Source organism: Macrotis lagotis, chromosome 5 (assembly GCF_037893015.1).
Source record: "Macrotis lagotis isolate mMagLag1 chromosome 5, bilby.v1.9.chrom.fasta, whole genome shotgun sequence".
Lineage (NCBI taxonomy): Eukaryota > Metazoa > Chordata > Mammalia > Peramelemorphia > Peramelidae > Macrotis > Macrotis lagotis.
The window spans coordinates 2,347,838-2,373,025 of NC_133662.1; the positions used below are offsets into that span (position 1 = coordinate 2,347,838).

Consider the following 25,188-nt stretch of genomic DNA (forward strand, 5'->3'; position numbering starts at 1 on the left):
GAAAGAGTATAAAATTTTATTTCTAAATTTATTTGTAATTTAAACTCTTCAGGTAAATCCCATCAGAATATATCTCATCCTAACATTGACTTGGAAAAGCATAGTCTCCATTGTATGATCTTCCTTTATCTTCCTTTACATTTCAGCCAAATTACTACTTCCCAGTCATGTTATGTCTTCTTCCTATTTCCAGCTTCTTCTAGCATTTGTACAAACAATCCTCTATGTATAGAGTATACTTTTTAATATCTGTGTTTATTTAAACTTGTAACCTACAGTATAAATCTTTAAGTTACGTGTGTGTGTGTGTGTGTGTGTGTTTAAGTTAACTTTAAGCCAAGTCTGATGAGAGGAAGATTCAGGTGTTTCTCATCTCCTCCCTTCTTCCCTTCTATTACCATAGGTTTTTTGTACCTCTTAGTGTAATGAGATTTACCCCATTCAGTTCCCTCCATTCTCCTGTCTCCTTCCGTCCCTTTTTTTAAGGAGAAGGTGTTTTTAAATCATTCTGAGTCATAGAAAATACTGAGTATCCATCACTTCTGTATGTAAGTATATTCTGTAAGTAAACTATATTCTCTCTAATAGAGTTTCAGTTCTTGAGAGTTATTAGAGCCTTTCTCCCAAGTAGGAATATAGTCAGTTTCATCCCATTGGGTATCAGTCTCATGGATAAGTCATGAGTGTCCATCATTTCTGGCTAAGTATATTCTCTCTGATAGAGTTACAATTCTTAAGAGTTATGAGACTCTTTTTTTTCCCATGCTAGGATATAGCCAGTTTCATCTTATTGGATAGCAGTTTTTTTTACCCCCCCCCTTTTTTTTAACCTTTTCATGTATCTCTTGAACCTCCTGTTTGATGTCCGAATTTTCCATTTAGCTCTGATTTTTTCATCAGGAATTATTAAAAGTCTTCCATTTCGTTAAATGTCCATCTTTTCCCCTGAAAGAGAAGGCTCAGCTTTGCTGGATAGTAGATTCTTGGCTGCATTCCAAGTTCCCTTGCTCTTTGGGAATATCTCATTTCAGGCCCTTCAGTCCCTTAATGCTGATGCAGCCAGTCCTGCGTAATCCTTAACTGTGGCTCTTTGGTATCTAAATTGTTTCTTTCTGGTGGCTTCCAGGATTTTCTCTTTTGTCTGATAGTTCTGGAATTTGGCCATAACATTTCCTTGGTGTTTTCATTTTAGCATCTCTTTCTAGAGGGGAATGATGTTTTTTTTTTTTAAGATTTTTTTCTTCCAAGACAATGGGGTTAAGTGGCTTGCCCAAGGCCACACAGCTAGGTAGTTATTAAGTGTCTGAGGTGAGATTTGAACCCAGGTGCTCCTGACTCCAAGGCCGGTGCTCTATCCACTGTGCCACCTAGCTGCACCGATGTATGTCTTTCAATAACTATTTTGCCCTCTGGTTCCATGATATCAGAGCAATTTTCCATCACTCAATCCTGTAATGTTAAGTCTAGGCTTTTTTCCTCTTCAATGTTTTCAGGAAGACCTATAATTCTCAAGGTGTTACTTCTCTATCTTTTTTTGAGGTCATTGGTTTTGCTGATGAAGTATTTTACATTTTCTTAAATTTTTCTGTTTTTTGGTTTTTTGTTTAAACAGGTTCTTGTTCTCTCATGAAGTCCATTGGTTTCCACAGACTCCATTCCTTTTTTTAGAGAAGAGTTTTCTTTATTTACCTTTTGCAACTCCTTTGCCATTTAGTCAATTCTATTTTTGAAAGAACTTTCCATTTGACCATTTGAGGTTTTGAGTGGATTATTTTCTTTTTGCATTTGCCCAGTTGAGGATCTGAGAGAATTATTCTCATTTTTGTATTTGTCCACTGATTTATTTTCTTGTTGCAAGGTGTTAATCTTCTCTTGGGTTTCTTTTCCCAAATTTTCTGATTGATTTTGAAACTCCTAACTTATTTCTTCAAGGAAGTCTTTCTGTGCTGGAGACCAGATCATATTCTCCTCAGAGGTTCTAGGTCTCTCTGAGTTAGGGTCTTTTCCCTTCCAAGAATTTTTCTATGGATCCTCCTTTCTGCTGACCTTTCTTCATTTTAATAAGACCTTGAGTTGGGGAGGGACTGGTTCACAGAGCTTTATGCCCCCAGGCACTCAGGCATCCCATGGATGGCTGGAGTTCTGTGACCCTTTCCAACCCCAGTGTTTAATGCAGATCTTCCAAATTGTTTTGAGTTGGAAAACTGTTTCACTCAGTCTTTCTGAGGGTTCTACCAATCTAAAATTTGGTTTAAATTTGGTCATTGTTTAAAGTTATTTGTGGGGGCAGCTAGGTGGCACAGTGGATAGAGCACCGGCCCTGGAGTCAGGAGCACCTGAGTTCAAATCTGGCCTCAGACACTTAATAACTACCTAGCTGTGTGGCCTTGGGCAAGCCACTTAACCCCATTGCCTTGCATAAAAATAAAAAAAAAGATATTTGAATGCATTTTCAGTGATCTGGGGAGAGCTCAGATTTCCTGCCTTCACTGCTTCACTCACTGAGTGCAATATCTCCAGCTTGCCAGTAGCGGGTGCCTGGCTGTTGCTTTCTCTGGAGTGTCTGTGACCTAAATTGAGGCCCTCTCCCTTGGTCTGGATTGCTGAGGTGGTTCTGCTCCAAGGGCTTAGCCTGGGACAGAGGTAGTCTGTAATTGTGTTTGTTCTGGGAAGAGGCTTCAGCTGAAATGGAGGTGTGGATTTAGAGTTCCTCCTGATCAGAGGAGCCTAGGTATGATGTCTTCAGCTTTCCTGCACTGGAACTCTCCCTGTAGCCCTGTTGGCATGCTCCCAAGGGTCAGGCTAACACCAATGCCTCTGCTCCCTAGTTGACCCAAGCCCCCCACGGTCGACCAGGTTCTAGCCCCGGAGCTGATCAAACCTGTCTGATTCTTGGCCCCTCAGGCTCCAGGGCTCCAGCCCCACCACTAATCAGGCTAATCCTGCTAATCCCAGGTTCTTAGGTTCTCCTGGGTCCTGTGTTCCCAGCAGAGTTGAGAAAGCAAGCAAATTGAATATAGGTTTTACATGTACCGTCATGTAAACATCTCCATATTAGTCATGTTACAATATTGCTGTTCCTTTGTACATGGTACATTTTACTTTGCATCTGTTCTGCTAAGTCTTTCCAGGTTTTTCTGAGAGCATCCTGCTCATCATTTCTTATAGCACAATAGTTTTTCAATACAATCACTTATGGCAATTTGTTTTAGTCACTCCCCAGTTGATGGGCATCCCCCCAATTTCATTTTTTGCCACTAGAAAAGAACTGCTATGTACATTCATATACGTGTGTGTGTGTGTGTGTGTGTGTGTGTGTGTGTGTGTGTGTCCTTTTCCTTGGATACAGGCCATGTGGTGGGGTATTCCTAGGTCAAAGAGTATGCAGGGTTTTGTATCCCTTAGGCATAGTTTCAAATTTTCCTGCAGAATGGTTGAATCAGTTTACAACTCTATCAACAATGCATTAATACTTCCATTTTTCCACATTCCCTCCAACATTTGTCTTTCTCTGTTCTTTTACCTTATCTAACATATGAGGTAGTTCCTTAGAATTGTTTAAATTTGCATTTTTTCTATTTAATAGTGAGATATAACATTTTTCATGTGGCTATAGATAGCTTTGATTACTTCATCTGAAAACTTGTTTTTTTTTTAAAAATCATCTATCAATTAGGATCTGGCTCTTTTATAAATGTGATTTCGTTTTCTTTATGTTTAAGAGACTAGAAAGCCTCAAAAAAAATTTTCATAGTCTGAAATCCTGTCCCTCATGATTTCTTATAGAACAATAGCGTTCCATCACATATACATATACCACAATTTGTTCAACCATTCCCCAATTGATGGGCATCCCCCTTAATTTCCCATTCTTTGTCACTACAAAAAGAGCTGCTATGAATACTTTTGTACATGTGAGATTTTCACCCTTTCTGAAAGTCTTATTTTAATGAATGTCCATATTTTGCCCCTGAAGGATTATATTCAGTTTTTTTTGCACAAGTTGTGCTCCTGGTCCATTTGCCTTCCAGAATATCATATTCCAAGCATTTAATGTAGAAGGTGTTAAATCTTTGTTATTCTGACTGTAGCTCCATGGTACTTGAGGTTTCTTTCCAGCAGCTTCCAAAATTTCTTCCTTAGTCTGGAAGTTTTGGAATTTTGGCTATTCTTGGGAATTTTCATTTGTGGATCTCTTTCAGGAAATAATCAGTAGATTCTTTAAATTTCTATTTTACCCTCTGGTTCTAGAATATCTGAGGCAGTTTTCTTTAATAATCTCTTGAAAGATGATGACTAAGCTTTTTTTAATCATTATTATTTATGGCTTTCAGAAATCCAATAATTTTAAAAATCTCTGTCCAAGATCTACTTTCCAGATTTATTGTTTTTCCACTGAGATATTTTCACATTGTCTTCTATTTTCCCATGTTTGATTGTTTCTTGATTTTTTTTAATGTCATTAGCTCTCCAATACATTGTTCGTTTCTAAATATTTTTTAGTTCAGTTCTAATTTTTAAGAAATTATTTTTCTTCACTGAGCTTTTGTACTTCCTCTTCCAGTTCTCCTTTTTTTTTTCCCCTTAGTTTTTGCAAGGCAAATGGGGTTAAGTGGCTTGGCCAAGGTCACACAGCTAGGTAATTAAGTGTCTGAGGCCTGATTTTGAACTCAGGTACTCCTGACTCCAGGGCCAATGCTCTATCCACTGCACCACCTAGCTGCCCCCAATTCTACTTAAGAAGTTTTTTTTTTTCCTTCACTGAATTACTGGGCCTCTTTTTTCATTTTTCATTCTGTTTTTTTGAGGCATTCTCATTGACTTTTGTACTTTTTTGTAAATTTGACCTACTTTGTTTTTAAGGTGTTATTTTCTTTAGGTGGTTTTTTTTTTTTGGTGTATCTCCTTTACTAATTAGTTGACTCTTATTTCATGATTTTCTTAGATCACTTTTATTTCTCTTTCCCCAATTTTCCTCTATCTTCCATACTTGATTTTTAAAGTTTTTTATTTTAATCTCTTCCATAGCCTGAAACCAATTCATACTTTTTCTTGGAGACTTTTGAATACAGAAGCCTTGACTATCATCTTCTGAATTGATCCTCCATGAGACCAAAGTACTTGTCTATGGTCATATTCTTTTTGTTCTGTTGTTTGCTCATTTGCCCAGCCTATGACTTGATTTAACTCTTTAATAAGGTGGGGCTCCGCTTCCAGGATGGAAGGCTCACTGTCCCATGCTTCTAATGGTTTTTGCAGTGGTTTTTCAGGGATACTCTTCCTAGGACCTTATAAGAGACTCTCAACTTCTCTCTTGGCCTGACCACAAGAAGTCTTCTCTGCCCCCCCCCCCCCCCCCAACTCTCTTACCACCAATGGACTAAAAACTCCGGAAGCATCTGTAGGGCTCTGCAGGTTTGCTTCCCATTCCTGGGGCTATGAAGACCTAAGAACCCCTGGACTGGGTTCCACGCTTACTATGCTGCAGCAGAGTTTTCCCACTGACCTTCTAAATTGTCCTTGGCAATCCCTGAACCCAGAGGTCTGAAAAGGGCCACTGCTGCCACTGACCTAGATGCCCCCAGGGACTCAGGCATCCCATAGATGGCTGGAGTACTGTGGCCCTTTCCAACCCCAGTGTTTTCCTGCAGATCTTCCAAATTGTCTTGAGTTGGAAAACTGTTTGACTCAGTCTTTCTGAGGGTTCCACCACTCTTAAAATTTGGTTAGAGTCATTGTTTAAAGATATTTGAAGGCATTTGCAGTGATTGGGGGAGAGCTCAGATTCCTGCCTTCACTTTGCTATCTTGGCTCCACCCCTCTCAATCGTTTTTAAGCAAACTTTCTTGGCCTGAGACCAATTCATATTTTTCCTGGAGGTTTTTGAATGTAGAAGCTTTGATTCTATCTTCTGAGTGTGTTTTGATCTTCCTTGTCACTTAATAACTTTCTGTGTTCAGAATTTTTTTCTGTTTGTTTACCCATTTCCCCAGCCTATTTCTTGACTTTTAACTCTTCCTTAAAATAGGTCTCTGCTTCCAGGGTGAAGGGCACACTGAAGCTTTTGGGGTTTTGTACAGCTGTTTCTAGAGATTTCTAGGGACCTGTAAGTTTTTAGTTCTTTCAAGGTCGAATATCTAAGAAGTACATTTCCATACTCTCCTGGATTGTGCTGTGGTCTGTGAGGACCAGATTCCAAGGACTTTTTTCTGGAACTGTGAGGATTCCACTTCTTCTGTCGCTGCAAGTTCCAGTGTTCTGATGCTTGACACTCTGGTATTGTCACCAGAGATGTAACCCATATCCAAGTGTGGACAAAGGAATAGTCCTGCTTCCAGTGCCCATCAAAGAGAACCCTCTATTCTCTTTCTAATCTCTGTTCCCCCTGTTACTGTCTGAGGACTGAGAGCTCCAGAAGTGGCTGCTGCCATTGCTGATTCAGTGACTCTCAAGACTTGTTTTACTCTGCTGGAGCTTATTCTGTGCTAGATTGTGCTCCACTCTTACTCAGATGTGACAGATCTTTCCTGCTGACCATCTAAGTTATCTTGGACGAAAATTATTTCATCTCATCGTTTTGTGGGTTCTTACTGCCCCAGGAATTGTTTTTTTACATCATTGAAAGGTTTTTTGGAGGGGTTTTGGAGAGACCTCAGACACATTTTCTTTTTTTTCTTTTTTTGTAAGGTGCTAGAATTGGGTGGTCTGTTCAGGACCAAGGGGCTGGGTGGTTGCTGGGTCCCTGGGCTGGGATGTGGGCTTGGGGCCTCTTGACCTTAGGGCCAGTACTGTGTCTGCTGTATCACTTGGCTGCCCCACAGCACATTTTTGAAAGGGACAGAGTGAAAGGAGAGAGGAAATATAATAGATGGTAGTGGGGAGGAATGGATGGAGGGAATTACAATCAGCAACAGCAACCATAGAAAAATATGGAAGTAACTGCTATGATGGACTTAGGATAAAGAAAGTGATCTACCTGAGACAGCTGATGGTATTAGAACACAGACTGAAACACATCTTTTTTTCCCTCTCTTTTACTTTTTTTCTCATGAGGTTTTATATTTTTGTCAGGGAAGGGCATTATATTTACTCTTAAACAAGAGTATTTTAGTAATGTGTAAATAAATTAAAGAAAAAAGATAAAAGCAGAAAAAAAGAAAATTAGAGGGTATGATACAAGAGTATTTTAGTAATGTGTAAATAAATTAAAGAAAAAAGATAAAAGCAGAAAAAAGAAAATTAGAGGGTATGATAATGTTAATAGAAGAAGCTAGGGAGGATGGAATGAGCAGGTTGATTTTTGCCAATTAGTAGGTTTGCCTCTTAATCGGAGTCTGGAGTATAAAAGAAGTAGAGTTGGAGAATGTTGTCAAGGTGAGATGGTAGTCTTGATCCTTCTTTCCTTCCTTCTCCCTCCCTCTTCCCCTTTTTTCCTCTCTCCTCTTTCCATCTTTCCTCATCCTTTTTTCCCCACTGTTAACTTCTTCCTTTCCTTCCCCAGCTGTCCTTCCTATCCTTGCTTCTGGGTCTGCCAGTTACTTACTTTACATTGTTTTATTGATTCCTTTTGGTTTTGTATCAAAGTCGTTTTTTGAAAAAAATATTCCCAACTCCAGTGGGTCTTTTCCTTTTAACAGAGAAAAATCGATAAAGCATATCAATGCAATATGGAATTTGACAGTATGTTACATTACAGAATGTTACATTCCTCTGCCCATTGTCTCCCATCTTACAATGAAAGAAGGTAGTACGTTTCCTAACCATTTTTCTGAAGCCAAGATTGGTCATTTTTATAACTACCTAACAGTTCTTCTCCAATCTGACTATTGCTACAATAATTCATCTTCCATATCCATCTGTTCATTTTACAACATTCAGAAATCTTTTAATGTTTCCATATAATACCTCCTAAATTAAGTTGGGCCTTTCATTCAAGGGCCTAAACTCTGAAGCTACTTTACCTTTTCAAGTTCTCCAATCTTATATTATACTCATATTGTCTTCTATCGCCCAGTATGATTTAACTAAATTATAATAATTGCTTTCCCTGTACAAAAGCATCACTATGCTTTACTCACAGTTATTTTTATCTAGCAGGTCCTCCTTTTCCTCATCTATAGAAGTCTATGTGAAGCCTTCCTTTGTCTCTATCCATTTTCCCTTTGGAACTCAAATAGCACTTTGAATCTCTGATGCAGTTACATACTTTTATTTTGTATTAAGGTAATTTATAGATATGCATCATTTCCCTACTAGACTATGTTCTATTAAATCAGAGATTTGTGTCTTATCTAAGCTATGTTACCTCTCCTTCCCCATCAATTACAACATTTTTTGCAGGTAGGAAACTCTTAATGTAATTGTAAAGAAAAAAAAAGAACATTCTTGTCCTTAGAAGAAGGTAAGTATCGAAATAAGGAGTAGTTATTTTCTGAAAATGTTATTCAAATAAGAGATAACAACTCAAATATATATCACTATTTTGCTATCTTGAATTGTTTGATAATTGTTTCATGCATGTTTATCTTATATCCCACAATAGTCCATAAGCCTTTTTTTGAGCAGGAGCCTTGACCTACTTTTTATATTCAACAGTGCTAGATATACAATTGACTCTCAACTTGATGATTGATTTTTATAAACTATAAAAATTTTCTTAAACTTTTTTTCTGGTTATCAGTCACTTCTTTTTTTTTTTTCTCCTTCTCAGTATAAAATAAATTCTCACATTGACCATGTCCAAAATGTGTGTATTTGATTTCATCATTTCTCTGACAGGAGGGTAGGCATCATTATATTATATTCTGGAATTATGATTTTATACTAATTTAAATTCTTAAGTCTTTCAAAGGTTCCTTTTTACAATGGTTGTGTTTGAGTACAAAATTTTCTCCTTATTTCATTCTGTATAAGTTCATATAAGTCTTCCAAGGTTTCTTTAAAATCATTTTAATTTATTATAGGATGATAAAATTCTGTTATACTATCATTTACTCAACCATTTACCAGTTGATGGGAATCTACTTAGTTTCTATTTCTTTGTCCCTTCATAAAAAAGTTGCTATAAATAATTTATGAAATACTATGTTGGTAAATAACACAGTCTCAAAAGATATTCACTATGAAACTTCAGAGAATTTCATTAAGTTATAAGATTAAGAGAAAGAGAATAAAGAACATAGATGCTGTTTATTAGATGAAATCAATGCTACATCTGGTTTAAACTTTTATTTGGCAACCTTCAAAGATTTAGCAACATTCCCCTGAACATTTCTGAGTTTCATTTGGTGTACCTTGTTATACAATTCTCTTTCATTAAAATCTCTTAAACCCTTCTTGAAATGGGTTCATCCTTTCTCACTTCTTAGGCTAATAAATTTCATGAGTTAAATGGGTAATTTTATTTTTCATAAAGTAACTTTTTTAGTTTTTAAGGCAAACTTTCAATTATTAGTATTCTAATTGTTTATATTTGTAAAGATTTTTGAAATTCTAAATAAATTTGATACTACTTTTGTCCATCATTTAAATGTTCATTTCTTCTCAAACTACTAGATTAGTCAAGTATTAATTTTGTTTACCTTTATATTGTCATGTTATCTTTCTCATTCATTGATACACTTAAATTTATTGAGTATCTCCTTGGTAATATATTCACCAGTTTTCTGTTTATGAAAATGCTATTTGTCTAAGACTAGACTATCTATTATCTAGACTATCTCTGGAAAGTTTCTTATGAATAAGTGTTGCATTGGGTAGGTGTTTAGTCTTAGTAACTTTCTTGTCCTTAGAAAAGAAGGTAAGTATTGGAGTAAGGAGGAGTTGTTATTTTCCAGAAATGTTATTCAGATGAGAGATATAACCCAAATATATATATCTTTGAAATATGTATGTCATTGTATTTATACATATAGGTGTATTTATATATGTGTGTGTGTGTGTCTATACATATAATTATATATGAATAGATATATGTATAGAAGTATGGGAGGGAAGTGAATTCATCCTTAATTATATAGCTGTCCTGTGGGAGGGGCAGGAAGGGAAGTAAGGGGGGGGATAAACAGTGCATAGGAAAGAACAGAAGAAAACATACAAGGTAGCAAAGAAAGGTGAACAATTTTGAACGTAATGTGAAATATTTATTATATAATAGACTTTCTTGAGATTGAAATTTATTATAAATCCTCTTAAATTTTGTTGTACATATGACAATATTTTTTTTGTTTTTTTAAATGAATAAATAGGTTATAAAAAATGAGGTCATAGGAAAGGGAGAAAAGAAAATTTCCTTTTTAAGAAACTATTTAATTTCCAATTACAATATAAAGTCCATTTTTAGCATATTTTTAAAACTTGTTTCAAGTTCTTCCTTTCCTTTCCCCACTCCCATTGAGAAGGCAATTTGATATAGATTATATTTGTGTAGTCATACAAAATATATTTTCATATTAGTCATGTTGTGAAAGCAAGCACAGACTGAAAAAACTTAAAGTAAAAAATATTTGATCTGCATTCATATTTGATCAGTTCTTTCTCTGGAGTTTAATATAAGATTTTTTTTCAATCATAAATGCTTCAGAATTGTCTTGAATCTTTGTATTGCTTAGAGTAGCTAAGTAATTCACTGTTGATCATCATATATTATTGCTGTTATGGTGTACAGTGATTTTGGTTCACTTCACTTTGTATCAGTTCATATAATTCTTTATGGAAGTATCCTGTTCATTATTTCTTAAAATATAATAGTATTCCATCAAAATTACATATGACAATTTATTAAGCCATTCCCTAATGGATGGGCATCCCCTCAATTTCCAATTGTTTGCCACCACAAAAACATACATATAGATCCTTCTCCCCCCCCCCCCCCCCCTCCCCCCCCCCCCCCCCGCCTTTTTTGTTAAATCTCTGAGATACAGACCTCATCCTGGTATTCTGGGTTAAAGAACTTGCAGTTTTACAGCCCTCAGTCATAATTCCAAACTGTTCAAGTGATTTTTGTTCTGCTTCTTTGAGGATTCCTTGCTCAGAGCATTACTGCTATCAGAGAGGTTATATATGCTGTCAATCTCTTATTAAATGCTTAAAAGGAACCAAATACAGATCAATCAATATAATCATTGCTAATCTTTTTTTTTTTGACTAAATACTGTCTTTCCTCCATATACATATATACAGGTTCGCAATACAGATCCCAATGATCCAAATAGAGAGATGGTTGTTCAACTTTTGGATGACTTCAAAATCTCAGGAGTGAATGGAACTCGTATCCTTTCAGGAAATTCCGAGGGAATTAATTTTTACATATATACATAGAGATAGAGAGGTGTGTGTGTGTGTGTGTGTGTGTGTGTGTGTGTGTGTGTGTGTGCGCGTGCGAGAGAGAGAGACAGTATTAGTACAACATACTGTCAAGCCAAGCTTCAATAAAATTGTTTCTCTATTGCACACTGTTTTCATATGATAAATTTGGTTTTAGAGTACAGTTTGAAGAGGATAACTGCCTATTGTTGCATTTTAAATTAAGCAAAATAAAGGTTCTTTTACAAGCTGCTAAAATAATTATAGAACTTTGAAATATAATTATAGAACTTAGAAGTTTGTTCACAGGCAAGACATAGGCCCATTAGATTATGATTTCAACTTCAAAGTTATAATTGAACCCTTAAGTTATATTTGCTTATCATTCATCATATCCCACACTTCTGCAATTGTTAATGTACTCCCAATCAGGCATTTATTATACTTATTACATGCGTAGAAGGAAAATGTTTTTTATTTTTCCTCCACATTTCTGTGCTACTGTCTCTTGGTGTACCAGTATATCTCTTCTTTTATATCCTTAATCAACTCACAAGATATCTGTATGGTATTTGAAGTTTTGGGCCATCACCTGCTCAAGTGGATTATCAAGTCAAATTATCAGGGACTTCCACTTCCATGTGTCAAAAAAATCATCCAACAAGTATGTATTCTTAGGCATTTTGTCATGGTTATTTTCCTCTTAATCAGTTTTCAATATCAGTTTGTGTATTATAATGAAAATGTTGATTTTTTTGCATCATATCATACAAATTAAATCATTGCAAAGGTGAGAGATGAACATAACATGTAATATAAGATTATATTTTTCCCCTCTTTATTATAAGAAATAATAACCCTCTAAAGGGAAATAGTAGAACTATTGGAACATATAGTTGATGCAAAAAACAAGATATCAGATTTTTATTTTAAAAGCTGATTATAGGGATGGCTAGGTGATGCAGTGGATAGAGTACCAGCCCTGAAGTCAAGAGGACCTGAGTTCAAATACGGCCTCAGACACTTAATAATTACCTAGCTGTATGGCCTTGGGCAAGCCACTTAACCCCATTGCCTTGGAAAACCCTTAAAAAAAAGCTGATTATACATGCTAGGATAATAACATTTCAGAGTGCGTAAGGAAGTTAAAAGATCATTTGAACCAGGGAATCTCTTCAAAGTTTCATGAACCTCCTTGGAGAGAAGATTTCAAGGGATCTATGAATTTAGATAGTAATTACTTGCACTAATTTAGTATTTCCAAGGATTATGAAAAGTAGGCAACATTCTTAGAAGGGAGTCTATGACACAAAACTGGGTTAAGGACTCCTTATCTAATCTAACTCACACTCCATATAGATATATAGATATAGACATTTTTTTAAATTTTTTCAAGGCAGTGGGGTTAAGTGGCTTAGGTAATTATTAAGTGTCTGAGGTCAGATTTGAACCCAGGTACTCCTGACTCCAAGTCCAGTGCTCTATTCACTGCACCACCTAGCTGCCCCACCCCATATATTTTTACAAACTAAAAAAGGTATGATTTCTTTATGTGAGATTACTTGCCCAAAATACATAGGTATTATATATGCAACAAAGCAGAGCCTAGGCCTCTTGACTCCAAAACTGATACTATTTACATGCAAGGTCAGTGCTTTTAGAATTGTAAATGAAGTCAGATTTCTAATTTGTCTCTTTAAAATAGGTATCTTTATTTAGGTACCTTATAAATGTATCTTTCATATAAAGCTTTTGAAAAAAGTACAGCCTTTCACTGTTAACTTTTAGAAATTAGAGGGGGTTTCTTTATAGAAAATAGTGAATATAGTCATTTTATTTTACTCTGAAGAGTTGCTATACTAAATAATTATAAATGTCAATAAATTATTTTTCCATTTTAAAAAGTTTACTAATGCATTTAATTTCAAAATAATGTCAATTAATAGAAAGATACCTACTTTAATGATAAACCTTCTGTTTGAATTTTTGTTTGGTATACACTGTAAGAAGATAAAACAATATTTATGGATAGTCATCGAATTTGTTTAGTATCTTGGCCATTTAAAAATTCAAGATAGAGAATTTTCCAGTCACAGAAAAAAAGATGCCCAAAGATTAGAATGCTTTATGAAGAGGAGTTACAGTGCAATTGAGCACTAGGAAATGAAAAGGTCTCTGTTCTTGTCCTGGCTTGACTGCTGGTTAGTTCTGCTACCTTGAATAAATTGCTTCTTTCCTCCAAATCTCTAGTTTCCTTTTGTAAGATGAAAAGGTGGATTAGATCCCAGTGTACCTAAGCCATTGAAAAAGGGATTAGATCTATGTCCTCTGGTGTCCATTCTAATTTGTATTAACTAAAAGCAAGAGTAACAGCACATGTAGAAATTTGAACTTGAACTACTGTGTATTGATTCACATACTCTGTCACCACAGAAATATATTGCCAAACAAAATTAATTTGAAGAACTTGATATGAGTTCTTTGCCCCAAAATTCTTATCATTGTTACTTTAGTAGCATTTGTTTTTTTGTGATTATTTTAGACCATAAATTTTATTCTTTGTAGTTGGAAAATTATATGTTACAGTGTTCAAATAAATAATTTCCTGTATCGCCTTCTAACCCACTTGTCTCTATTTACAATGCTTCTCTATTCCTCTTCTATTTCAGGTTCTACAGGGACTGGATTATCTACATACCAAGTGCCGTATTATCCACACTGACATCAAACCAGAAAATATTCTTCTTTCTGTAAATGAGCAATATATCCGAAGACTGGCTGCAGAAGCAACAGAATGGCAGAGATCTGGAGCCCCCCCACCTTCTGGCTCTGCAGGTTGTTTTTCTTTTTTGGATCTGCCTTTAAAAGAGTTTACAACATAACAAAGATCTTATTCTTATCCTTTTATAATATAAACTTTACATCATACAAGGGAAACATCTTCCTATCCTTTTTCAATGTAGAACATTCTGAAACTTACTTAAATTACAACAAAATATTCTTCCCTACCAGAAACTGTAAACGGGAGATGGGTTCATTTTTACCAGACTAAATTCTCATAAATAAGCTTTAAAATCCCCAGAACCCAAGTTGATTTCTTATGATTGTTCTAAGATGTTTTAATTCTTTATGATCTGATGTTATGTTAAATATTGTTTTGTTAATGTTAAATTTTGTTTGCTTCTTACTACGATGATTTACATTCTTGAGTGGTTGGGAGTTACCTGTAAGCACTTGGGGTTTGTGATTGAATGGAGACTTAACCTGGCATATCTTGAGCCTGAATAAGATCAACTAATGTGTGCAAACTTAATAGTTATTTCAGTTAATATACTCACTTGGGACCATTTGTCTCTAGATGAGTGTTCTGATAGTTTGTGATCGATAACCATTAGAATTGTTTGTATATTTTTTTAACATAGTCTACAAATTTACCCAATGGAGGAGTTACCTGAATTTTGTACTTTTTTAAGTATAGGTTTTGCATTATATTTTCTGTTTCTCTACCCTCATTTCATGTTGACGACTAATGGTGTCAAAGGACTTCCTAACCTTCATTTTCTCCCTGGCTGTTGTTTCTTTCCTTTCCTTCTTTCTTCTTTTTCCTTTCTTTTCTTTTCTCTCTACATCAGCCTAGGAAAAAATTTTATCTTTAAAAAAAAAAGTAAACTGTTACAGTTGTAATAGGCATTATTTATTGTTAAATACAGTAATGCAGTATAGACAGTTTCTTTTAATTTTATTTATATTAAACAGATATGTAATTTCAAACATGTACTCCTGTCAGTTCTTTCACAGATAATTGATAGAGATTTCTGGTGCATAGGATATTTTTAGAACATATTTAGATTTTATTTTTATTGTTTTTTTTTTTTTCAGTCAGTACTGCTCCCCAACCTAAACCAGTGAGTATGATGTATTTGTATATTTAATTCTAGTCTGTGGTCATGGAAGTTTTTCTTTGGGGTAATAATCTGGTTGTATTCTAATCATTCAAAATTTTCTGTTCTTACTAAATATCCTCTTGCATGATTCCCTTTGCTGCCTCACATACAATTTGTACTGCCCTGTTTTCATGAGTCATAGAGAAATAATGGGAGACTTGGTTCATTCCAAAGAGCAAGATTTGTACTCAAATTCAGGGCACCATTCTTTTAAGTGAATGATGAAGCTATATTGAAAAATGCCTTGTTAAAGAAAGTGAAATGAGAATTAAGAATCAATGCTAATATTAACAGATCACTGTGTCTGTGGTAATGTATTAGTCATTATTTTAAAGCTTTTCTTTCTGTAATCTCACTATAGGCAGACAAAATGTCCAAAAATAAGAAGAAGAAATTGAAAAAGAAGCAGAAACGCCAAGCTGAGTTACTGGAGAAACGAATGCAAGAAATAGAGGAAATGGAAAAAGAGTCAAGCCCTGGACAGAAACAGCCAGAAAAGCAGATAGACACTGAGAGCACTGTAGAGAGACCCTTGACAGAGAACCCTCCAAGTGAAGAAGCCCAAGAAAAACTTGGTATGGGCCAGTATTTGCAAACATGACATAATAAAAATCAAGAAGAGTTCTTGGGGCAGCTAGGTGGCACAGTGGATAGAGCACCAGCCTTGGAGTCAGGAGTACCTGGGTTCAGATCCAACCTCAGACACTTAATAATTTACCTAGCTTTGTAGCCTTGGGCAAGCCACTTTGACCCCATTACCTTGGGAAAAAAAGTTCTTATTATTTTTTCTAGGAATTAGATCCTAATACTAAATTTGCTCTAGGTTGATTGTGCTTGGGTCTCAGAATTTTCCTTTTCACTCTTAAAGAAAGCCTACCCCCAAAGAGTTTTTGTCTGTGTAGGTTATATCTGTCAATAGTTGCTTTATTAGAAATTAAAATATTTTAGTATTATGAAAATAATTTTAACTTTGTGGATCTCCTGAAAGATTCTAAGGGACCCCCAGACTGTACTTTGAGAATTGCTTGTCTGAGTTATCAGTTGTTATGGATGATAATGACCTTTTTCCTTTGAGGAAGAGAATTTTAAAATTCACTCATGTTTTCTTCCCACACTATAGATATTATAAATGGTTTCTTAACATTCTTGTTTTTAATATAATTTCACTTCTGTTTTTCCTTTTTTATTTTTCTGATGTTTTTCCTAGAAGAGGAAAGTGTCATTGTCAATGAACAGACCCTTTCAATGGAAGGCAGTACTGAGAATATTTCATCAGAAATCAATTGCAATGGAGTGATTGAAATAACTAATTATATCGAATGCAATAATGAAGAGTCGGTGAGGCTTAAGGAAGATCATCATAATGCCAATGACAGTGATGCCCAAACTTTGAAAGAGGAAGAAGTTAGCTTCCCAAGCTCTCAAAATGGCGAGAGCAGTACATCTCTAGAAATAATAGACTCTTGTACAGCTTTAAGTTCTGGGGTATCAGAAACCATGCTATATCAGCCATCTTCAAGTGATGATCACTCAGTAGAGCAATCATTCAGTGAACAGGAGATTAACCAGCTGCAAGAGAGCATCCGGGCAGAGATACCCTCTGAAGATGAAAACGAAAATAATGGACCATTGGATAACAAAGGTACCCAAGGTAGCCCAAAGAGTGTAAAAAACACTTTTTTTTCCTTTAACGACAACATTTGTTGTTCCTGCTGGAGCTGAAGCATAACCACCTGTGCTGTCTCCCAGAGGTGAACACAGAAGTTGCAGAGCCAGTTGCAGTGTGTAAGCAGCCAGCTATCAATTTCAAGGGTTTTCACCTTCTACCAGCATGATCTCCGAAGGGGGCTACAAAGATAGGGGATGTTTTTTCATTAATGATTAAATGTGTCACCTATTGTTCAAGAAAGAATAGAACTCACTGATTTTTTGGTGGGTGTTGTAGTTGCTTCCAAGGCAAAGATGTTGAGTTCAGGATCTAGAACATTTCCAATTCTATGCTCTTCCTTTAGATATTGTAGTTATCAGACAGGAGCTATGTGTGTTATGTCCGTGAGAGTTTTGTGACAGGTGGTATTGTTTCTAGGTTGGTAATTATTATTCTTGTTAACTTGTACATATTGTCTTCAGGAAAATCTTCTGCTGGAAATTTTCTTCTTAATCCCCTTGAGCCCAAAAATGCAGAAAAACTCAAAGTGAAGATTGCTGATCTCGGGAATGCTTGCTGGGTGGTGAGTTAAACGTGCTACCTCCTTGATAGCCTTCTTATGTTCTCTAGGAAGATGACTCCAACCCTCTCATGAGCTCAGGTTCCCTCTCCCACTACCTGTGAGGCACATTCAAAATGAAACTCATCTCTCCCTCTTAGATCATTTCTTTTCCTGACTCCCTCATTTTTGTCTAAAGGAAGGAGATGAGGAAGGTGGAGTTAAAATTTTTTGTTGACTTAGATTCACTACCTTAGAGTCATTTTTCACTCTCTACTCTCGTTTTTCCTTCATATTCAGGCTGGTGCTAAGTTTGATAGATGATAGTTAATCACTTTTTCACATCCCCCTTTTTCCCCACTCACACAACAACCACATTGTGTGAGCCCTCCTCACTTCTTACATGAACTATTCTCCTTGATTAGTCTGTATGCAGCCTCTTTCCTCTTCACTTCATTGTCGTCACAACTGCCAAATGTTGCATCTGAAGCATATGTTCTGGCAACTTCATTCCCTGATCAGACATCCTCAGGTTTCCCTCTTGCCTCCAGATTTCCAGTCTATTTAGCTAAATCAGCATCGCAGCTGGTTTTTCCGTGTGTGTGTGTGTGTGTGTGTGTGTGTGTGTGTGTGTGATATTTGGTCTGCTTTCCTCCATCTAGTGTTTCTCCTTTAAGAATCCCTAGCTTCCTTTAAGTCTGCTTAGGTGCTAGTTGCTTCATACAAGAGGCTTTTTTTTACCCTAGTTCTTAGTGCTTCCCCATAAAAAAAAAAATTACTTTGAACTGTGTTTATCTATTGTTTATAGTATATATTTACTTTTTCGTGTCCTAACCCTTCCTGCCATCATAGAATGCAAGCTACTTGAGGTAGGGTACATGTTTTTTTCTTATTACTTCTAGCCTCTAGCATAAGACCCCACAAACTCTTTGTGCTTAGTAAGTCTTTGAGGAATTGAGAGTATCTTTTGAGCCTGACTAGTGGAGATGAAATTTTTGAAAGATTACTCACTTATGAATTGTCCTTCCCATTAGATGTGTTACAAGATAATTGATTTTAAAAGCAGTTGCTTACAGTTTGACATAATAAACTTAATGCAGATGTATTTGAGAGCTTTAAGTGCCTATTGTGGGCAGTACTGTAATATCCTGAGGGAAAAGCTTAGAAACTAGCTTAAACAAATAGTGATAAATTTTTTTTAGGTTTTTGCAAGGCAGTGGGGTTTAGTGACTTGCCCAAGGTCACACAGCTAGGAAATTACTAAGTGTCTGAGGCTGTATCTGAACTCAGGTCCTCCTGATTCCAGGACCAGTGTTCTATCCACTGTACCACCTAGCTGCCCCTGATAATTTGTTTTTAAAAATACAATACAAAGCTTACTTAATCCTAGCTTAATCCTAATCTTAAACATATTACTTGAAGTACCCATCCACTATTCATGACTTTAGTAATCTTCCTGGCTGTCATGGCCATCTTCATCTAGGGCTCTTCTTAATCTCTAGTCCCATATCACTTAGTAATTGCTTGTATGCTTTACTGTCAGGTCAAACTCAATATGTCAGATGCTGAAATTATTGTTTAGTCACTAAGACTAATTATTCCCAACCATTCTTTTAGTAATTACCATCTTTCTTGTAACTTCTAGAGCACAAATTCTGATTTCCTGCTGCCTCAGACTTGTTTTAATTTGATTCCTCTCTTTTTGACCCCATATTTAGTAATTTGCTAGGTTATACCCTGTAGGTTGTCCAATTTAACTAATTTCATCTCTCTCTTGATATCTCAGGTTTGATTCTTTGATGAGTCTTTGATTTGTTATTCTTTGATCACTACTTTAGTTCAATTAACCTGTTGAACTAAATCACACCTCTGACCTGTTTTACTGCAAAGTCTTTCTAGCTAGCAACATGGATACCATATTAAACTTAGTTAACACCACTTTCATTGAACATGAGTTGGGATAGCTCTTTACCAGCTGTGAGATCAGATTGAAAGTCCTCAGACTGGCATTCAGTTTCCTTCCTCTTATCTTTTTATCTTTCTCTCTCTTGAGCCCTTCTTGATCCTTCTTCAAAATCTTTACTCATTTTGTTACTTGCAGCATCTTAATCTACACCTCCTTCAGGGCTCAGGTTGAGATTGTTTTCCTGCATAAGCGCTTTTCCTCACTTAGATCCACCCACAGTAATTCAGTCTTTTTTAAAAATTGCTTCAGTGCCTGTGTATCTCTAGCATGTTAGTAGCATTGATTTCAATAATACTTATAAGTTCTCAGGTTTTCATGTATCTTGTATCAACCTTTTTTTTTTAATTCTGAGAGATATTTAGTTTCCTTTAAAAATGTTTATTCCCAAAAGAAAATTCTTTTTAGAACCTTTTATAACACCAATATGTAATTTAAGAAATGAAAGTAGATAGTATGAAACTTGGAATGAGTCTGGGAATTGGAATCAGAGGATGTGGGTTCATATCCCATCTCGGCTACTTGATAATCTGAATGATGTTAGACAAGATACATAACAATTCAAAAAAATTTCTCATGCTTAAAATGATGGAACTATGCAGTTTCTCCCAGCTTATGCATATGTAAACCTTTATTTGAAAAATCCACATATCTGTTTCTAAGAATTAAATTAATTTTAATGCTCTTCATTTCTTTCTTTTACCTTAGCACAAACATTTCACTGAGGATATTCAGACACGGCAGTATCGATCCCTGGAAGTACTAATAGGATCTGGCTATAATACTCCTGCTGACATTTGGAGCACAGCATGTATGGTAAGTTTTACCATTCCTTAAAGTCCTCTGTTTGACTCTATAATTTGCAACTAGATTGAAAGACAAATCAATCAAACTAAGGATAATGATGGTTTATGGCATTGCTGCTGACACTGACTATCCAACATCTAGTTATTTAGGTTGGAGCTAAAAGCCATATCAAAAACATCTGTTGTGTTGAGTACCATTCACTGCCTTCCAAGTTTTCATTAAGATAAAAGAACTAAATAAACATCAGCCAAAGTAGAAGTTTCAGGGTGGCTAGGTGGTGCAGTGGATAGAGTACTGGCCCTGGAGTCAGGAGTACCTGAGTTCAAATCTGCCCTCAGATACTTAATAATTACCTAGCTGTGTGGCCTTGGGCAAGCCACTTAACCCCGTTTGCCTTGCAAAAAACCTAAAACAAAAAAGTAGAAGTTTCAGTTTGGGAGTAGGTACACGATTCAGTTCAAATGCTTTTGTCTTATTTTCAGTATTTTGGAAACCCTTGCAAAAAAGTTTACACCATCCTGAACTGCCTGCCAAAGTTATAGTAAGATTATTTTGGAAAGTTTCATTTACCAAAGCATTAATATGGTTAACCATCAGAAGTATTTAATTAGTTATAATGATCAGTGTTCACTGATAGACATTGAGTTTTTAAGAATAGTTATAACAGTGGAGGTTTAAGGTTATGATATAATGGTAAAAAGATGTTCTTTCTTTTTCATGAGAAAATGAGAATTCTTTTGTTGGAAGATGCAAAGAAGACTGGTAAATAATAGCATACTTTTTTAAGTGTTTGCAGATTCTGCTGAGTTATTAGTAATGAATTGTTTATTTCACCATGGGTGTGAGAGGTGTTGCATCATATCATCTTGGTCATTTTGGGAAAATTTTGAACTTTCAGAATTGTGCCGCCAGAACAGAAAAGATTGTCTCTTCACTTTTCCTTCTTGATAGCCCAATAAAGCAGCTCCTCCCCTCTAGTTTGCTCCCTTCCACACTGAAGAATTAAAACTTTGGAGACCAAAGTTTTACATAAGTTGGAGATATCATGCCCACTTGATCTGTATAATCAGGATGTTAACTTTTCATGCTCTTACTTTACCCCCTTCCTCTCTAATCTTGACCTTACAGATCAACATTTCAGTTCTGCACATATTTCTTTGTATTCTTTGTTTATCATTAGCCAAATATTAGCACTAGATTACTCTCAGTATCTGACATTTTTACTTACTCTACTTCTAAATGGCAATAAAGGAAGTTGAAAAACTATGATGAAGTGGGTATACTAATAAATTCAACTGGACCTTCAATACACTAAATGTAGTCGATCTTTTTTTATTCCTTGACTGATTCCCTACTTCTCTCCCCACAAAAGCTGGTTTTAGATCTCCTCTTCTTAAATCTCCCATAGCTATACCTCTTGCCTTTTACTGAGGAAACTTCAACTTGAGAGCCCTTTGGCTCTTATCTTTATCTCAAAACCCCAAAATATTATCTCCTACTCACTCCTCCTTTGTCCTATTCTCTAACAAAGATGTGACCCTTCTCCTTGCCTGTACTATGACTCCTCTACATGTAAATTAATTATTCATTACGAAATATGGTCACTTTCTTACGATCTCTAAACTAACTATAAGACCGTGGGCAAATCACTTAATCTTCTCATAGAATCTTAGTTAAGATACCTCTTAATTGTTTAGAGCATTTTTCCTTATATTTGCTTAAATCTTGATTTCTTTTTTAAACTCATTTGATATACTTCTGCCCTCTGGACCCAAATAAAATAATTGCATTCTTTTAAGATCAAGAGAGTGTTTTAAACATATTAAGAAAGTTATTGTGTCATTTTTAATTTTTTCTAGACTTGAGTGTCTCTGATTCCTTCAGTGAATCCTTGATTTTGAGGCTACTAGAGCTTATATAATTCTTAGCTACGTATCTTAAGATTATTATTAATTATTAACCCCATCAAAATTCAGTACATTTAATTATATGTACTGTCATCTAGTCCACATCTTTCCATATTTTCCACAAAGATACCCTGAGCAATTTGTCTAGGATGATGATATATAGCAGTTAGTGCTTAGTCAGTTCATCCTAGTAGGGTCAGAATCAGACTTTGGTTCATGACTTTTCTGAAAGATAAAATAATCCACAGAACTTTCTAAAAGAACGTTCTTCTCAATGTAGTCATCCTTTTCCCTTTGACACTTGAAATTGAAGTGTTACTGACAAAAAAAATGTCATTGATCATTGTAGTAGTAGCAAGTACTTGACTCAGTGCTGCTCCTAGCAAGTGCTGCACTGTGACTGGGAGGTGTATCTCAGGTTCCCTACTGGTATTGCTGGGGTTCCATTTCAGAGCCCTTTGATGTCATTGGAAGTTACTACATTCTGTGCAGCTCTGGTTCTGACACTTAAGCATTTGATTTAAGATATACCAAACATTTATGTTAAGAAATCTGTCCATTTTATGATCTCACAAATTGCTGCTCTGTTTTCCTGGCAAGCGAGCTAATGATCATATTAAGGTGTACTGTACAGGCATCTATAAATGTTCTTGAGATTGAAATATTCATTTTCTGTTTTCTGTACTATTTCACTTTTTCACTTCAAGGCAGATCACAAGCATGGTCAAATTACCAAAAATGAACACTTAACTTGGACATCAGAATGACGATATACTTCTTCCCAATTCATTTTTGTTTATTCATTTGTCATTTCCTAATGACTTCTCTCCCATCTGCAGATAGAATCAAACCTTGTAACAGTCAGATGGAACAAATCATATTGGCCCTGATTAGCAACTAATTATTCTTATATTGACAATTCTTATTCTTAAATATACCCCACAATCTCTTTGACAAGTATTAGTATGTTTTAGCATCGATCCTATGAAGTCACAATTAGACACTTCATCAGTGACAATTCTGTTGTTTTCCTTCTTCACATGCTTTCATATGTGCATGTGGGTTCAAATACTATCTGGAGACCATAGGAAATCACTTAATCCTTGCATAGTCTTAGTTAAGATATCTCTTAACTAAATACTCTTCTCATTCTTCTTACTTCATTGAGAAGTTTTTATGTTTTGCTTCATAACATTGTTTTGTTTGCTTTATTCAGTGAATACCCAATTTTCTTTCCCCAAATGAACTTTTAGCTTTTTGCTACCACAAAAACTGGTGCTATAAATGTTTTGGTATAAATCGAAACTTTTCCCTGTTTTTGATATCTTTGGTGTATATATGCCTAGAAGTGGTATTTCTGAGCCAAAGAATATGCATTGTCTCTTGGGATATAATTGTAAATTCTTTCCAGAATGGTTGCATCATTCATACACCTCTACCAACGATGTATTCATGACTCTCTTCCTACAACCCTGACAACAATCACCATAATTGTCCTTTGTTTTATCTTTGCCAGTTTTCTGTGTAGGAGTTGAAACTTCAGACTCATATTTTTTTACTGACTTAGAGCAATCTTTCATATGATTATTTATTGCATTATTTTTAAAAACCTTACATGTCTTTATCTCCACTTATTGGAGAATGACTTGTTCTTGTATGTTTGTATTACTATATACTATGTGTCTATCTTATTAAACCTTTATCAGAAGAATTTGCTACAAAGACGTTTCCTATTGTACTTTTTCCATTCTAGTTTCAACAGAATTTTTTGTTTAAGAATTCTGCTATCAAAAAAATTTTTTTTAAAGAATTCTGCTAGTCATGGTTGTCTAAGGTACTGTCTACCTTTCTTCAAATTTTGCATATAGATCTTGTTATTTTTTAGAGCTTATTGTGTAGATTATGGTATGAGATTTCATTCTAGACCTATCAAGATACATTTCCAGTTTTTCTGAGGACTTCTTGTAAAAGGAGTCTTTAATCTAGAAGCTTGTGTTCTTAGCTCCATGAAAAACTAGCCTTGTATAATTACTTGCTTCTAGTACCTCTCATCTGCCTAACTTCTTTATTTTTGTTTTTTTTTAAATTGTATCAGATAGTTTCAGTAATTATTGAGAGTTGCCTTGAGAACTAAGAGATTAAGAGATATGTCCAAGGTAGGACTTGAACTCAGGTCTTAGTGATTCCAAGACCTGCTTCTCTATCTACCCTGCCTTCATGTTTCATGATTCTTGCTTTGTATCCCTTTATATTCTTGAATTTTTTTCCTTTGTAACTACTAGATAATATTTTTATAATGACTTAAAGTTTTCAATGTGCTTTCCAAGTAATCTGGAATAAATTATTTATCTGCCATGCAGATAAATTTTGTTATTTTTCTAGATCTGTGAAATAGCTTCTCAGCACTTATATTTGGCGCTAAAACTATAAATCAGTTTAGGTAGTATTGTTGTTTGTTCTCATCTTATTCCAGGTTATATCACTGAGATGGGAAAATAGAGAAAGGAGACAGAGAGTCATATCTCAGTTATCTTATAGTTGCAGCATGCCAAAATATTGGCTTTCTGAAATCATATTGATTTGCTGTGATCATCAAACAATTTCAACAAATTTCATCACACAAATAATTTCTTTAGAAATAGGATCATGGTCTGAATATTGGTTGTTGGTTGACCATTGGATAGAATAAAAGTTTATTTTCATAAAATGGTGTCAGAGTTCAGGGATGATGTCACAAACTTTTTTGATCTCTCAAATTTTATGTGATGTGTTGTTTTTGACAATTCTTAGACTGAATTGTCCCAAGACTGCTGCCTCTGCTCCAAATAGGGGCAACGAGGTGGTGCATTGGATATAGAGCACCAGCCCTGGAGTCAGGAGGACTTTAGTTCAAATCCAGCCTCAGGCACTTAATTACCCAGCTGTGTGACCTTGGGCAAATTGCCCAAATTGACCATTGCCTTGCCAAAAAACAAATTCTTAATTATCCGAGGTATCAGTGATGTTGCCTTTATTCTCTTCACATACTTTCATATGAGCATATCCTCTCTTGAGGA

General features: G+C 35.4%; 1 protein-coding gene across 1 annotated transcript in view; it reads left to right on the forward strand.

Moving 5' to 3' along the window:
• Positions 1-25,188, forward strand: part of SRPK1 (SRSF protein kinase 1) — a 99,934-nt gene that overhangs the window by 57,265 nt on the left and 17,481 nt on the right. The window contains exons 8-13 of the mRNA XM_074236445.1: positions 13,974-14,139; positions 15,184-15,209; positions 15,610-15,823; positions 16,456-16,890; positions 17,379-17,479; positions 20,127-20,234. Of these exons, the coding sequence (XP_074092546.1) occupies positions 13,974-14,139; positions 15,184-15,209; positions 15,610-15,823; positions 16,456-16,890; positions 17,379-17,479; positions 20,127-20,234 (1,050 nt within the window). The remainder of the gene's footprint in view (positions 1-13,973; positions 14,140-15,183; positions 15,210-15,609; positions 15,824-16,455; positions 16,891-17,378; positions 17,480-20,126; positions 20,235-25,188) is intronic.